This window comes from Taeniopygia guttata, chromosome 4 (genome assembly GCF_048771995.1).
Source record: "Taeniopygia guttata chromosome 4, bTaeGut7.mat, whole genome shotgun sequence".
In the NCBI taxonomy this organism is placed as follows: Eukaryota; Metazoa; Chordata; class Aves; order Passeriformes; family Estrildidae; genus Taeniopygia; species Taeniopygia guttata.
The window spans coordinates 69900082-69916767 of NC_133028.1; the positions used below are offsets into that span (position 1 = coordinate 69900082).

Genomic DNA, 16686 nt, shown 5'->3' on the forward strand with positions numbered 1-16686 from the left:
GCAGGGGTGATTCAGGTGCTGCAAGAATCCTTCCTGTTCACAGGGAGCCAACACAGGGGTTCAGCTAAACCTCAGCAGGCTACTTTATCATTATTTTAGGAAAACAAGATATTTATGGCCAAACTCAAAATTTTTTCTTGCCCTGCTCCAAGCTGTACAATGGATGTTGTGGCAGAAACTCTGTGTGGAGGACTTGTGCTGGCTCCAAAGCAGGTGTCCTGCTGTAGCCACATTCACACCTTGAGCTGCCACGTGTTCGTGTATTCAGCTGCAGAGGCTCATCAGCTAGTGCTGCTGCCTCCCTGCTGAAATCCAAAATACAGCCAGCACAACCTTCTTGAGGGTATGGATGAGTGCTGTCATGCAGTACATGTTGGATATGCTGCACTAGGAGCTGTCCTCTGAGACTTCTTCCAGTTGTGCCAGTTAAAACTATCCATTGGAATTAAGGTGCATTGATACACTTTATTAATAGTACTGTGGTTTCCTCTCTCCAAGAATAACTGCTGAGGCTTCAAAGGCACTGCTCAGTCAAACCACGCTGGGTTTCACTCTGAGATCATAGGGTCCAAGCATTAATCCAGCACTGCCAAATCCATCAATAATCCAGCTCCCCAAGTGCCACATCAACGTGTCTGTTAAACTTCTCCAGGGATGGGGCCTCCACCGCTGCCCTGCGCAGCCTCTGCCAGGGCTGGAAGGCTCTTAGAGTGAAGAAATTTTCCCCAATATCCAATCTAAACCTCCCCAGGCACAGCTTGAGGCCGTTTTCTTTTGTTCTGTCCCTGTTCCCTGGAAGCAGATCCCCTGGCCCACCCTGGCTGCCCCCTCCTGTCAGGGAGTTGTGGAGAGACAGAAGGTTCCCTCCGGAGCCTCCTTTTCTCCAGGCTGAGCTCCCCCAGCTCCTTCAACTGCTCTTCACCAGATGTGCCCTCCAGATCCCTCCCCACCTCCCTTCTCTGGATATGCTCCAGGCTCTCAATGTCTTCCCTTTCATGAAGATTTGTTGATGAAGATACAAAACAGGTCTGGGAATATCCCCAGTGACAGGCAGCCAGCTGGAGGTAACTCCATCCACCACCACTTGCTGGAATCAGCAGACATTTTGACTTTGTCTAGAAGTTTTATTTCAAGGAATACAATTGCTTTGAGTATATTCACAAGAATAAATATAAAATTCTTCTCTCCAGAGCAAGAAGACGAGTTTTTATAAAAATATATCTCTGTCCCAAAGAACCACTTAGGTGGAATTCCCTTTAGGACATATTATTTAATAAAAAAATAAAACACTGAAAATAAAATGCTTGACCTATACTTATTGAATCACCAAACAATTGAAATTTTTTAAAGGTTATAAATATTGTAAATATTATTAATAAAAATAACATTTAAATAGACAGGTAGCCACTGAGTCAGTCCATCCAGATGAACAGAACACTGCAAGAAGTCACAGCTTCTCCTATAGGGCACCAACTTCCTTGTATTCACTGGCGTTTGTTTGTCTCCTCTTGTTGCGGTACCTGGAATAGAAGAGAGTAATCTGAGTTCTGGAAAGCCAGTTGTTGCTTTTGGAGAGTGATGGGGAGTTGGGGGCAAAGGAAAGAAGGAAAAAAAAGCTGTACGAGCTCCTCACATTTGTTTTAAATCTCTAGCAGCTGGGCTGTCTCTGTCTGTGCTCATTTCCAGGTCTGACATCACTTGAATGCAGTCTCCTTTCTCGTCTCTTCACTGACAATTCCACATCTGCATTAAAGTCTTCCTGCTGGTACTAGGCTTGTCTTTGAGAAATCCTGCTGGTTAACATCTAGCTGTCTACCAGATCTGGGAAGCTGAGCTTTCCTTCTGGACTTGTTCCACCTCCTCAGCCTTCTGACAAATGCTTACCAGCCAGTTTTCAGGCTGGAGAATGATTCCTGCTGCTTTGGATCTGTTCATGAAGAATGATTCCTGCTGCTTTGGATCTGTTCATGTCCCCCATGGTAAAGCTGATAAGGCAGTGCTCATGATATCACACTCACCACAGTAACGTACCAGATCAGCAAATCAGCTGGTAGAAATCCAGCTGCTCTTCAGCGCCTGATGCCTGAGGGAATGGCATTACCAATGAAAGAACTAGAATATTCCTATTCCCTGCCTGCTCTCTCCTTGATCTCAACACACCCTCCAAGCCAGACACGAACCAACCTACAGAGCCCCAGTGTGAGGGCAATGCTGCCTGGGCCGTGCCACGCTGCCAGCACGCTGCCTGTGCCGAGCGCTACACCAGGCTGCTCAGAGGACGTCTGCCACCTCCAGCTGGCTCAGCCTCCCAAGCCACCAGGAGCACGAGTCTCACCTTCTGCAGATGTAGTAGCTGGCGAGAGAGAGGGCAGCGAGGAAGAGCAGGACCACGATGACGGTCAGTGCCACGTACTCCTTGCTGAGGGGCTGCCGGACGAGCTCCGAGTGCACGCACCGCACTCCGGAGAAGCCCACGTCACACCTGAGGGTGAGAGGCACAGTCAGAGCGGGGTTACACCTCAGCAGCTCACACAGCATCCCATGCTGCTGGCCTGCTGTTTCCTCAGAGATGAGACAATTAAGATGTAACTCAAGCCCACGTGGTCCTAAAGAGGGCTGCAAATTGTTCAGGAAAATGAGCAATACCCTTAAAAATGCCTACAGGGTCTTTATTTCGTAGGTTGGATCAAAGGAGACACCTTGGTGCTGTGCCTGAGTTCTCGATCTCATACTAGGATAAATACAGATGGGCTGGGAAGCACATCAGAAAGAATGTCCCAAGTCTAAGCTGGGTTGGTCACTAATTTCATGTGAGACTCTCACAGAGATCACTGGAGGCAGCACATGTGCTGAACACTTCCTAAAATGCAGCTGAGCATTATAGACCTGGTGCTCCTCTTCACTTTCTTGTGAGCATTTAATACATGGCTGGATTGGTTTTTCAGCTAAGTGTCAATGGCAGGCAGAGCAAAGCTCACCTCAAAGCCCACCTCAGGGAGATATGCAGGATGAGTGGGGCCTGTCCATACCTGCAATAGTGCTCATCCAAGTCCACGATGTACACACACTGCCCATGGAAGCAGTAGTCCTTCATTTCAGGCTTGCATCTCGTTATCCCAACTTGGGCCACACGCGGGCTGTTCTCTGTCTGGACTGCAAAGATATTTCATGAGCACCTCAGGATGTGGACAATGATGCTCAGAGAAAAATGATTCCCAAGGGCACCTCAGTGAGGCTGCCAGCCCAAGGAAGATGGGAACCAAAGAGCTGTGCAGTACTTACTGAGCGCTGTTGTGCAGTTCTCCATTTCACCAGGCCCACATAACGGGATCACTGTTGTGCCCAGGACTGCTTGAAATAGGTAACCTGTAAGAGAAGAAAAACAGCAGTCAAAACTAGATGCATTTTGAGTTAACCATTTAAGATGCTGTAGTAATTAATTCAAGAAGAACAGAAGCTTCTCATCATGGTAGGAAAGACCCGAAGTTGAAACCTGAAAAAATACAGGTCTGAGTGATGTTCTGTCTACATTATATACGGCAGCCCAAAGAAACATCTCTGAAATGCAAACTTATAATTCAGAACAAAGATTCAACAGAAACCTGGTTTCTGTGACCACCTCTCGCCCACACTCTGAGTGAAACTTGGCAGGAACAGGCTTGGAGAGATCATGGGGAGAGGCAGGAATTAGGCCATTTGATGATTATGTTAGGTTTCTGACCAGTCTGGCATGGCACCTCTGCAAGGGAAATAGCCAGGCTTCCACAATTAGACATGACAGTCCAGTACTCATCACAGGAGGAGTCCTTTTGCTGATCAAAATCAAGATATCCTTGACTCACAACAGGCCACAGGAAGAGTATTTCCTAGGAATCTGCAAGTCAGTGCAGCTGGTGACTCAGCACACCAGGTCAGTGCTGAGCCAGGCTCAGCACCCCACCACTGGCTTGAGAGACCACAAACTGCTCCAGGTAGGCTTAACACAAAAGCTGCTTTCTACCAGCAAAGAACTTCCTCAGCCTCTCCTCGCTGAAGACAGCTGAAGGGCTGGACAGTTCCTGCACTGACGCCCACTCCTCTGGCAGTTCCTTGGTTAAAAGCCCGCTTGTAAAGCTGCTAACATGAGATACCAAACACTCCTCATCTGCCCACGGGCTTGGAGAGGTTAGTGACCACTTTATGGACCCTGGGTCACTGTTACTCAGCAGAACACCAGAAGAAACAGGCACAGCTTCCAGGTGTTCCACTAGTTAAATGAAGATGTGCAAACAGGATTCCAAATTCAGCACAGGTGCCTGTAGTTTCATTGCTAGTCCATGAGGAATAGTGAATGTCTGCCTCGGCTGGCCATGAAATCCACCTGGCTAAAACTCCTCCTGTGGTCACATTAACCTGCTCATGAACTGCTTAGTCATCAGCCCCATTCCACGGAAGTCTGTAATTTGTGTCTTTGGGCTGTTTGCCTCTATTAACTTGTCAGGTCATGCATGTCTAATGGAGGGAGTGTGCCTCCATAATTTCCTGATCGCTCTAATTCAACTCCAGTTATTAGAAAGTGTCATTACATCTCAGGGTTAAATCTAGTAGTGGTAATTTATGGATTTCCGGCAGCTCATCTGCTTCTGGGTGATCAGCAGGCTTCCTTTGTCTTTCATTCCAGCTACACACAAAACCAGCAGGAATATCTAAGAGGGACAGGGCTTCTCCTGCGTTTGCATTTTTAAAAACATCATTCCTCCTTCTCACCTCTCTCTGCAAAGCTAATAAACCAGACTTCCACCAAGCTCTAGCAGAAAGAACAAAGTCCAGGTCCCCCAGAGTAACAGATCCATGATGCCAGCACCTGTACCAGCTGGAGCTGGCATGACTCAGCTGGACCTGCCTTTCCCTCCAATGGGGAAGGACATGCAAGTTTACTTTCAGGGTGGGATTTTTTTTTAAGCGGCAGTGTGCTCACTGTAGACTGCCTCAGCAGCAGCAGCAGTTTAACACTTCTGTGAGGCCAGTCTCAGTTGCTAAAACATAAGTTCAAGTGTGTGAAAGGAGAGGCCACCAGCTGTCAGACAGTGGCAGCCCAGGAACCTGGGGTCCCAAAAGATGCTGAAAAAGATTTGCCAGGCCAGTTCTTCTTCCCAGGAACTAGGGGGACATTTGAAGAGTGCTCCATGGACTAAGCTGCTCCCTTGGAAGGGAGGAGCTGTGGCATAGGACAGCAGTGTCCCACTGGACATCATGACACATCATGTCACAGAAAGAATTAAGGACAAAAATTAACAGAAGTCAAGGCTAAACCTGCCAGAGGTATCCCAGATACACACTAGTTAAGCAGATGGATTAAGCCAGCTGAGGCTCTCATGCAGCCTGCTCATTTCTGTCACAGTTTGCATGCTTCCTTGATCTGGGCATAACCCGAGCAGCTGCTTTTTAAGCTGAAGTTCCCAGTTGGAGACTTAGCAGAACCCAGCTTTCACATGTAAGAAGACTCCAAGCAAAAGGCCCATGGAAGAGACAGGTCAGCTCTGCTCTTGGAGAAACTTCCTTTCAAGAAGGAAACATGGCTTTCCAGTTAAAGCCCACAACCCAGACATCTATGGAGGACAAATTAAAAATAATCTCCTCCTCCAACACTGCTCAAGGGCTTTCCCAGTCCCAGCCATGTGCAGGTGCCTCCTCTATCTGACTGCAGGCTCTCAGGGCCGGAAAGGCTGGACTGCAGGTGTGGATATTTGCTGACACCCAGCAGTATTTGCTGCTTTTGGGCAAAGTTCTTCCTGTTCTGCACTGCTCTGTTTTGCCCTTTCCCCCATGCACATATTTCCCCTCTGACATCACTGGGAGGATAAGGGATCTGCACACAGCAATGGCAAAGGAGAGCATTTCCCAGGATATTTATCAGATGATGCATACTAAACACAGCACCTGGGAGAGGTTATATTTTTATTCCTTCACTGTTCATTAAGCAAACACAGGGTACAAGATAAGGGTAATGAGGTGGTGGATTTTCATCTGTGTCTTGCAGGAATGAGTGTTACATGTCGTATTCCTACATCATAATCCCATCCGGCTTCACAGGTATTCCTGCAAGGTTCACGCTGACAGCATTTACTGGAACAGGAATAACGCTGCTGCTTCCTTGTCCTTCCATAAGGGAAGAAAGGAAAATGAGGGCCAGTGACCAACTGCCTTCGCTTCCCACAATCCCCACCAGGACAACCTGCAAAGGGTAATCACCAGTTTGCCCACTGTGAGCCAGCTGTAGTTTCCAGTGGCAGGATGGTTGCTAAGGATAAAGGAGGCACATGCGAGATACACTAAACTGAGGACCGCTCATGGGGAACTGTCACTAGGGGAACTGTCAAGGTTCTGAGAGCTCAATCACTATTTGAGTTGTCTTCATCTGTCACCACAATTGCCAGTCCTGTACTAATTCACCTGAATGGTGCTACCTGCCATTTGGCATCTCTGGTGTCTCTCTGTCGCAGCAGCAGCACCTACACCCTCTGCATGGGTTTGGCTTCCAAAGCAGAGGTGCTCAGGTGACATGCACCTGTAGGATCTCAGCCCATTTTGACTGCAAAGACAGATCAAGATGCATCCCCATCACCTGATTTTGGACATCCAGGGAATGTCTTAACTGTCTTCTGTCTTCTTTGGGCAAACCAAGTAGGGAACATGGAAGTTAGCCAGTCTGTCACACTGGTTTTGTGAGCATCCCTACTACCACAGTTTAATTCCAGAACCACAGACTCACAGCCGTGGATATCCAGGATCAGCAGCTATATGGCAGCCCTGGAAACACCAGTCTGTTATGGGAGGACTGGTGCTCCAAAACTGCTACAGGCCCATAGGATCATCTTCAGCATTGTACCAGGACTTGCCCTTAGGCAGAGATAATGCAGTTATGTACACCCAGTCATCCCAGCAGTGCTTCCACCCCTCTGGAGACATAGGCACCTAAGTACCACTGATCTTACTCACATGCTGCCCCTGTGCTCAGCCACAATGCTTCCCACCACTTGCATGAGGGCTGAGGTTCCTATGCCACAAAAGCAGAAATCCCCTATTACTTCCAGCCAGACACATTGGCCACTAACACTTTCCCCACTGTCAGACACAGTGATCTTTATGCTGAGCCAATTCTCTGAGAGACAGGAGAATTTGACACAGGAAAACATAAGGACAGCAGGTCCTGGAACTGCCTGGTGAGTCTGGAGGTCCAACACCTGCTGTCCCCACTGAGTGGGCATTACAGTGAGCACAAGATCAGTGCCAAGGCTCCTGCAGCAACTCCCAGAAAAGGCAGGGCCCTGGCTTGTCCCCATCACCACCACCTCTGCGTGTGGCTGGCATAGCACCGTGTCCCCTCAGGAGTGAGTAATATCTCTCTCCCACCACTGCCTTGCTGCTGCCCAGTCCCAAGCCCACAATAGCCAGGATATGAACCTGGCAAGGACTGTCACTTCAGTAAGGCTTCAGCCATTCAGCAGGGAACCTCCTCCAGTCTGGCATAACACCAATGCCAGTCTTCCCAGAAGCACCAAGTTCTGCTTACACTCCTGCCCTGGGAGGGGAAGGCAGTAAAGTGCTCATAGCACTTGTTATGATGCCACCTAGCTATGACTAACCCATCCCTTACTATTAGATGTTGTGCCTGCCCCGGAAACAGAGAAATTCATATACAGATCCATGAAGACATACCAGTTCCTACCAGAGTCATTTTTGTACAAAGCATGGCTGACTCACGAACTACAAGATGTTTAGCCTGCTGTCCTGGCAAGTGAGATGCTGTGCAGCAGCTGCTCCATCAACTGTTATGGAAATACCTGGCTACGATGAAAGACACAAACTCATACTGCAGTGGGCTTAGAAGGTGAGGAAAATATCTGTCCCAAAAGAGAAGTCTTGGAGTTTATCCATCAACTACGACCTCGAGCCCAACATCACGAGTGTGAGAATATGCTTTGTCATTAAAGCAAGGTGTGAATGTGCCAGGTCTCAGGACTTTGCTGCCCACAGAGCTCAAGTTGCCCAACAGGGTCAGCTCTCAGCAGTCGCCACCTGTCAGTGCCAGCGCCCCGTGGAGGTGTGTGACAAGGATCGGCTCTTGCATCACAGCACACCCAGGCCCCAGGACTCTAGATGCTCTAAGGATACACGTGTTCACTTGAGACTTTCAGGTAGCTTATGTCATACAATGGAGTAACACACTCCCAGCGAGGAGGAGGAGAAGTGTCAAGCAGCAGGAGGCCACAACCTGTTTTGTTATGATCAGGAAGTCTCTGCTGCTTTGAGGATTCACCCACTGAGCTCGCCCAGAGCATGGCCTGGGCAAAGGCAGCAGGACCGGGCGACAAACAGGACAGGTCAAGGTGAAAGAGAGCAGACTGCACCGGGAGCAGAGCCGAAGAGAAGGGAAAGAATGTCCACCTTCACTCAGTCACAGGACACACCTGGGCATCACACAAGCAACAAAACATCCTGTAACAACCCACCACGGAGTGCGGTGTGTGCTCCACTCCTCAGCTCATACAATCCACCCGGGTACACCTGTCAGTGCCTGGGACTTCATCTCGGAGAGACACCCATGGGCTTCACCTGAAGGCAAACCTGAACGCTATGCTTTGAGGCAGATTTCCCAGCAGCCCAGGACGCAGCACCCGATGCCCTTCCAGCCCTTGCCCGCGGGAAGGGGAACCTCGCCGCTTACCGAGGAAGAGCAGCAGGCTGCGGCCCCACAGGCAGCCGGCGTCCATCGCCTCGGTCCCCAGGGAGCAGAGGAGGCGGCAGAAAGGGAGACGGCGGCAGAAAGGGAGACAGCGGCGGCAGAAAGGGAGACAGCGGCGGCAGGAGCAGTGCAGCGCTGTGCAATCCCGGCCGGCCGCACTTTTATGTGCCCGAGGAGAGGCGGGGCCGGCCCGGTGACAGCCGGCCCGCCCGGCTGAGGGCAGCGGCCCGGCGCGGCCTCCGCGCTTCCTGCCTCGCCCCCCGGCCCTCAGGCCGGACCGGGCCGGGCCGCCCCCTGCAGAGCAGTGAGGGCGCCCCGGCCCGGCTTTTCCAGGGAGCGGGGGCGGGGGGCACCTCTGCCCCCTCCGGCCGTCAGCAGGTGCCCGGGTACATTAAGGTGCCCCTGGTTCCAGCAAGTAGTACTGCAAATACTACCTGGGGCCGTAATATTACCCGAGCCCTCTGAGCAGTCTAGCCCATGCGCTGACCTCCCGGGGCTGTGGATGCCCTCGGCACCGCTGTGTTTGCTTGCCATCCAAGCATCCATGCGATGTGCAGTGGCATGAGGCCTTATCTCCCATCTCCTGGCATTTCTGAAGTGACCCTCAACACACACGAGCAGCTGCCAGGGAGCCCCGGAGCTAGGGGCAGAAATGGCTTATTAAGTTACATCACAGGTACCAGGAACGCCAACGCCTCACCCGGCACCTGGGCTGGCCGCAATGGTCACGTTCCCTCTGTTCCCTCTCCAGCCCCCGGCCTCACCACGGCCCAGTAGCACAGGCAGTTCCTGGAAGCAACACCTCTATCAGTAATAAGATCTTTGAAAGACCAGCCAACAGCTACTTTTTTAAAAATTCCTTTCAAGCATCCTGTTGAAGCCCACGCTCTCTGTTGCTATATTAGGCAAGACCTCATTTGGCAGTTACATCCCACTGTGGGATGACTGAGGGATCCCACCCACCAAATCCCTACTGCACACATTTGCCTAAAATATGAAGCGTGTTTCATCTCAACAAGCTGCTCAGCAATGATGATTTACTCCTTTTCCTTTTAAAGGAAAAATCATCTTCCCCTGCCTTACCACTCTCCATAAAGGCACATTGATACCCCAGTTTATTGTGGCACTGATAAGCCTTGTGTTCCTTTCTCACAGTGAAAGGAACCTGAACATTGACACTGAGCTGCACTGCACCAGCTGATGACTCAAGTATCCCTAATTTCTGTTTTACAAGCAGTTATTGATACTGATATTGAAGAGAAGTAACTATAGAAATTACTGTAGAATTCCATATACCACAACTCCATGTTCAGAATGCAGTTCTAAGTAATCAAGACATTCATTCAGGGGGCTGCAATAAATCTGATACTTACAAATCATACTCCTTATTTTCAGAGCATTTTCTTAGGTCTAGAGTGGCATAGAGATGCTGAAGTGAAAAAAGGCAGCATGTTGCTACAGAATTGTGTGTCAGCACCACTTATTAATTACCTAAATGGTATGAGAGTTGGCAAGATAAATGTAATAAAGCTCTGTGTGAAAGTGGCATTTAGAAGGATGCCCTCCACAGCAAGTGGGACATGATATAGCTGGAATCTTTTTCTAAGTCCCCTTCTTTCCCCCTCTAATTAGTCATACCATGCAGATGGTGTCTTTTTTGATGCCACATGACTGTTTTGGTTGCTTCTTTAATTTGTGCTGATCTCCCTCATTAAGGATTTTATTGTCTGCTCGTTCAGGGAACATAATGAGTAAAGGAAGGAATTGCAATTATTAGCAACGTGTTTCTGTGTGTGGGCTCACAGATGCCTTAAAAAGCGGCATCACCGAAGAACTTCCACTTTATAATTAATTTTACCCTTAAATTCCTGTGTGATTTATCCTCTGAAGGGCAACATTTAATTATAGCTTTGTACATCGGTACCCAGATACCAAGTAACGCTGACACAATTGGAGCAATTCATTGGAATTTCCTCTTTCAGATCTGAATATATGGAAAACAAGTATCACGGACACATCTTTGTTTCATCTTTCTGTAATGCTCTTTGTTTCACAGCACCTGATTTCGCATCCGGCATCCCCGCGTGCGGCTTTCACCATTCCCTCCCCCACGTGGACGCTGCCGCTTGGGGTAAGGCTGGCACGCACCTTAAGAGCCAGTTTTCCAAGAGGCCTTGCAGCATCAATGGGGTAAGGCAGGCTCATTGCATCCCACAGGTCCCGGTAGGAGCGACAAGTCTGTGCAATGCTCTGTTGGGCAACAGAGCATCACGGGTGCATCTCTGCTGCTGGCCTCGATTTCAGCCGGGGTGAACCGGCACGCCCAGGGCAAGGCGCCCGTGGATTTGTGCCCCTTGGCACCCCACCAGCTAGGAGCCCCCTGAATGCCTTGATTTGGGGATTTTTTTCTTTACAAAGTGTAACGAGAATATGAGGAAGTACCTTCGGAACCTATGTGGAAACTTGCTTGCTTTTATTACCTTGCACTGCCTTAATAACCACCTTTAAAAGAAAACCTCTCTTAACAACGTACAGAGGCTCAGCTGAAGTCCTTGCTTCAGTCCCTTGCAATGTCTCAAGCATCCATCTCCCCTTCTGGGACAGAGCAGCAGATTCACAGCAGTGATTATTGCACAGGTACAGACTGAGCCTTGTCTGTCAGTATTCTGCAGTCCATCAGTGATGGCACACAGCACTTTCTATGAACAACATGCTCTTTTTGATTTAAGGAGGAAAAAACACAGCTTAAGTGTATATTTTTCTGGAGTGTCTGTTTTCCTCACAGGGACTCGCTGTGGAAGAATATATGTGTTCACAGCAATGAACACAGCCACTTTATCTGTGTGTTCTTACATACCTAAAACCATACATGGTGAGTGTCTGTACCACTTACTTTAGCTGCCTTCTGTAGGGCTTGCACCTAGTTTTATGCATTGCTGATGTGGGCATGGATCTGCATAGGTTTCATCTCCTGAAAACAAGACAAATTAGCAAAATCAACATATTTTCTTGCTAGAAAGTATTTTTGAAATGGAAAGAAAATCACTCCTTGTCTTGCGCTGATGCACTCATCACTGTTACGAACACATGCAGAGTAACAAAAAGCAGCAATTTCATAAATTCTCGGGAAAATCATCCAGAATTTTTCAAACACCATGACTGCACGTCAGTACATCCATAAGCAGACTTACATACAGCAAGTTCTCATTGCACAAAATGAGAGATGCTCAAGAAATACTCTCAGAAGGTCAGACATCAATTGGAATACACCTCACTCTTGACAGCACTTTCATTTGAACTACACAAGATTAATATTAAGTTCCCAAAGGGGTATAAAAGGCAAGTAGATGTGGCATTGAAGTCACAGTTCAGCAGTGAGCTTTGCAGTGGTGGGGGGAATGGTTGGACTCAGTGATCTTAGAGGGCCTTTCCAATCAAGATGATTCCATGATTTTGTGAAAATCATAAATGGTAAAAATCTTGAGACTCATGGGAACACAAATGCCCTAAGAAGGCAATGTGTTTTTAACTGGAATATGTAGACGCAACCAGCTGGAGGAAATGGAGAAAAGAAAAACCTTGAACCAAATTACTCTGGTTAAAGGTCAGTTTCAAATTTGCTGTGAATGCAAGGGATGAATTAAACAACCACTCTCTCCTATAAACTACAAGAGTTCAAATTCTGCACCCAGGGCTGGAAGTGGCTGATGCCTTTTCCTGTAAACAGAGCAAGAGGACAACATCGTTACTGGACAACATAGATGTTGTGTTATTAAAAATAAAGAACAATTCCCCAAATTCACTGACTTGGGTCAGCATTAACCAGCAATTTACAAAAGAAAGGGGAAAAAAAAAAAACCCAAGCAGCTAATTCTCATCCATCTCAGAAGATGGCATTGAAAAGGGAGACAGGTCTCCCAGTTCATGCTGCATTCCTCCCTAAAGGACAGTTTTTAAAACTTCATTCTCCTGGCTTGTATGACTTTGCCATTACTCTCCCCTGGGCAAATCCTGAATGGCTCAACACATCTCACGGGCAGCAAGAACTTCTTAATGCTCAGCTGGTGATTTCCCTTTCCTAATTACAGCCCAGTGCTCCATGCTGAGTGATTTCTTAGCCTCTGAGGGGTTGCAGCCTTTCTCATTTGTGGAGTCTTTCCATGGTTTCTGCTTTTACTTGGTGCTAAACAAACCCACGCCCTTGCTGAAAGTGGTATCAAGCCAGGTCTCCCCCACATCACTGTCCCTATATCTATTAGCTGTTTCTCCTTGCTTTGGGTGAACTGTTTAGAACAATTACATAGAATAGAATAATAGGATAAAGCTTGAAACAAAGGGATTTCCCCAAAGCATGTAGTACGTTGCAAACAAGCTGGGAGAACACTAGCCCCTTACCCATCAGTCCTGTGTGCTGTTCTGTCCATCAGCAGCTCTTTGTGTTTATAAAGTCATCTCTTCCACAGAATTTCTCATTCTCCAGGGACAAGGATTAACCACTGAGATAGAACATATGCAAAGGTGAAGATTGCCTTCTCGGACAAGTCACCATGTGCACACATGGGTGCATCATTCATGCCCCTGATCAGTGGCCAGTAGAACTGAAATTTCTAAATGGCAGCATGCCCCTGGTGGATGACCATATGGCCCACACACTCTATGGCTCTGCCCAGAGAGGGACATCCACCTGAGGACAGTGAAATGGAGGCAAACCCACTGCGATGGGGACCGGTGCAACTCACCAGCTGCTCTCACATTTTCTGCACAGCAGTCTCTCTTGGCTGTGGGCTCTCCACCTCGACCTTCCATGCCTCTCCTGTACCTCCCATGGTGCCAGCATGGGGAAGACAAGAGGAAGACACTATCAGTGAGAAGCACAGACCTGCTGAAGCACAGCACTAGCCTCTAAGGCCTGTACTAAAGCCTGAGAAATATGTGCTGCACACATACCATCAATAGAGCCCCTGACTCTCCACTGCTCCATCTGGGAATCTTGGCCGTCACAGGCCTCAGATGCATTGGCTTCAATCCCTTTGGCAAGTTTATTTTGGCCCTTGATGAATATTTTGCTCTAATATCTCAAGCATATATGAGCAGAGGAGAGGCTGACTAGCTGGCTGTTTCCCTGCCTGTGCTTGGCCTGCTAAATCCAAAGCCACACTGAGCTGTGACTCACCCCAGGCCCTGCTCCACCACTGGAACTTCAGCTTTCCACAGACTCCACGTTTTGGCTGCAGCACAGCAGTGACTGTCACCTGCACACGGGAGCTGGGGCACCCTGGACAGGAGGAGTGTGTCATTAGGGATGATGGAGTAAACAGCAATCCACCTGAAACCAGCTCAGCCAGCACATGTTCCAGAAACCAAATCTAGGAAAGAGCCACAGGTCTCCGGTATTTGTTTGGCCTGGTAACCAGCACTAAGCACTGTAGCAGATGCACTTAGTGGAATTCCCCCATCCACTAGTATTATGGGACACTCCCACTACTGTTCTGATAATTACTGTTAATCATTACTATTACTGAAGTGACCAAAAAAAAAAGGCCGTGAGGATCAGACCTTTATTGTGCTGGCTGTTGTCATGCAGAGGTGATGAGACAGTCTGCCCCAGGGAGCCTATAAACACAGGTGCCCAATTCATCGTTTCAGTCATGTTCCAAACTAGGACACTCTGGTCCCCAGTGAAGCTCTCCTACAACTCCAGCAAAAATAATGTGTGGCACTCCCTGCAGCTCACATCAGCTGGGAGCCAGGCTGGATATCATGCTCTCTGCCTGCAGGCAGATGCAGGTAGAAAGGAAAGAAGCTGATCAGGAAGACTTTGATGTTGCAACACCCAGCAACACATTTCCATTCGGTGTTTTCCCTGACTGGGCCCAACCTGCTATAAAACTCCATATTCTTTGATCTCCAGTGAATTCAGTACCACCAACTCTTGAGAGCCCATGAGTCACATGGTATGTGGAAACCTCTGGGCTTTGGTTTGGGAATGACCAAGACTACGCGAAATCATCCTCTAGTCACCTTCTCCTCCCATCAACGATCTGAACATCATCTCAGGTATCCAAGTCTCCTTGGACACTGTTCCTAGGTTACACACGGAAGAAACGGATTAGCCAACTGGGTACTGACTGGAAGCCACAGGGAAGGACTGTAGGCCTCACTGAGGCTGAGAAGGGCAGGGAGAGCTCCTGCACAGGTGGACACCATCTGCCTACAATGATGATTCTTCCTCCCATTTATGCAGGTCAGGCTTCCTCCAGGAAAGGAGACAGACCCCAGTTCTCTGGTCAGAGCTGGCTGTTCCCCAATCTGTCTCCAGAGTGCAGTCTGGATTCCTCCCACACTAAAAAAGCAAACTAAAAGGTGTTCAGCGCCTTCACGTTTCTCTGGTCTCTCAGCAAGGAGCTGTGGGTTTGCCCAAGGGCCAAGGGGAGGCGAAGGCCCAGGCCCCAGGGAACTTGTCCTGTCTCTCCATCCATGGGTACAGAGGGTGCCGATTGTTTGAGGTGCAAGTAGCAGATGGGACAAAACAGAAATCTGCAACTGGATGTCCTGGGGGCAAGGTGGCAGTGGCCAGTTGGCTGAGTGTGCCACTTGCCACATAACTCCTCTATCCACCCCCTCGTCCTCGTTCCCACAGCTTAGCATTATTTAAGAGAGGCAGGAGATTTCCTTTATGACACTGGAAGCGCATGCGTGTAAATCAAGTGGGACAGGACAAAGGCCAGGGCTGGGTTCAATTAGATCAGAGATGTTATTAAATTAACAACAGCACTGAGCTATGGCTGGCAGTTCTTGATCGATCCTCCTGCAGCCAGCGTCTCTGTCCTTCACAAAGGAATGTAAGGGCTAGGGAACAAGGATGAATTAGCCAAGGCTGCCAACCAAAAATTTGGTCTCTGAACCTCGTTAAACTTCTGAACAACAGTAGTTTCTCTATAGGATTTTTAACAGATATCCCTGCGAACCCCTTTGTTGTGAGACTGCACATCAGATGCTCAGGATGAGACACCTTTGGCCCCTGACTTGCAGCTTGCCTACAGTCGAGGTCACCCCCTCAAGCATCACATGCTCACTTTCCAGCTCCACATCCAGATTAAGCTCCCCTGTCCAAACCTCCAAACCCAGCACACAAGCAGCCTGACATCAGCCTGAAGCCCACTAAGCACAGGACAGGATCTTTCTCAGGTGAAACATGCCAGACCTGAGAGCCTGTGCGGAACACAGCTCTGCTCTTCTGTCTCCATCCTGCCTCCTCAACCCTTCCCCGTTTTGTTCCCGTAACATTCCCCTTTGTGAACCAGGAGAGAGATTTCCAGGAAGAGCTACAGCACACAAAGCTCATTACCCATTTTTCCAAACCGGACACTTTAAAGGGCGCACAGGTTAACTAAACTAAACCAGAGGTCTCTCTGCAAGCCCTTTCCCAGCATCTTACACTGCACCTTATGCAACGCGCTGCGCATCACTGCGCGCATTTAATTACAGCGGAGCAGCTTTGATTGCCGTGTCACATCATCGGAGTGCCGGCTGCATTGCTCGTGTCAGAACTGTCTTTTACGCACATCTGAGTAACAGTGGAGCCTCTGGGCAATGGCCTTTGATTGTTTATGTGGCTCCCATAAACAGGATATCACCAATTTGTAAATATCCTGTCAGAAGCCCCTCAGCTGCACTTGGCCAGTTTGATATATGCCCGTCTGCAGCGAGTCTGCCTCTCTCTCCTTCACTGGTAATGTTGCACAACCCCTACTGACCATGCATTGCCTCTCGTGGTATGTACCAAGACTTCTACTTCATGGCTTCTACAAATTGTTTGGAGAGTTGGTGCACTTGGGGAGCATTTGTTGGGGAATTTAAAGTGAAAGGAATGATGTGTTACTCTTGGCATTATTTCCCAGAGGCTTATGCTGTGTAGTTATCGCTCAGGTAGAGAAGGCAAGGGAGTTACACTGATGGAA

The 16686-nt window shown here is 48.7% G+C and overlaps 1 protein-coding gene and 1 long non-coding RNA gene across 14 annotated transcripts in view; both read right to left on the reverse strand.

Annotated features, from left to right (window-relative positions):
* Nucleotides 1–1103: 1103 nt before the first annotated feature.
* LOC100224318 (epigen) overlaps nucleotides 1104–16686 on the reverse strand; it is a 60428-nt gene continuing 44845 nt past the window's right edge. For 3 of the 13 annotated variants that reach the window (XM_032748303.3, XM_032748302.3, XM_032748304.3), the window contains 4 exons: nucleotides 3283–3366; nucleotides 3030–3153; nucleotides 2336–2482; nucleotides 1104–1520 (listed from right to left, as the gene is read on the reverse strand). In XM_032748303.3, coding sequence (XP_032604194.2) covers nucleotides 1460–1520; nucleotides 2336–2482; nucleotides 3030–3153; nucleotides 3283–3366 — 416 coding nt within the window. In that variant the 3' untranslated portion in view covers nucleotides 1104–1459. The other 10 variants (XM_072928929.1, XM_072928927.1, XR_012055834.1 and 7 more) reach the window with 9 other exon arrangements.
* LOC140684020 (uncharacterized) lies at nucleotides 5921–11612 on the reverse strand. The gene is made up of 2 exons (XR_012055839.1): nucleotides 8708–11612; nucleotides 5921–6214 (listed from the first exon to the last, which is right to left on the reverse strand). It is a non-coding gene; the product is annotated as an uncharacterized lncRNA (long non-coding RNA).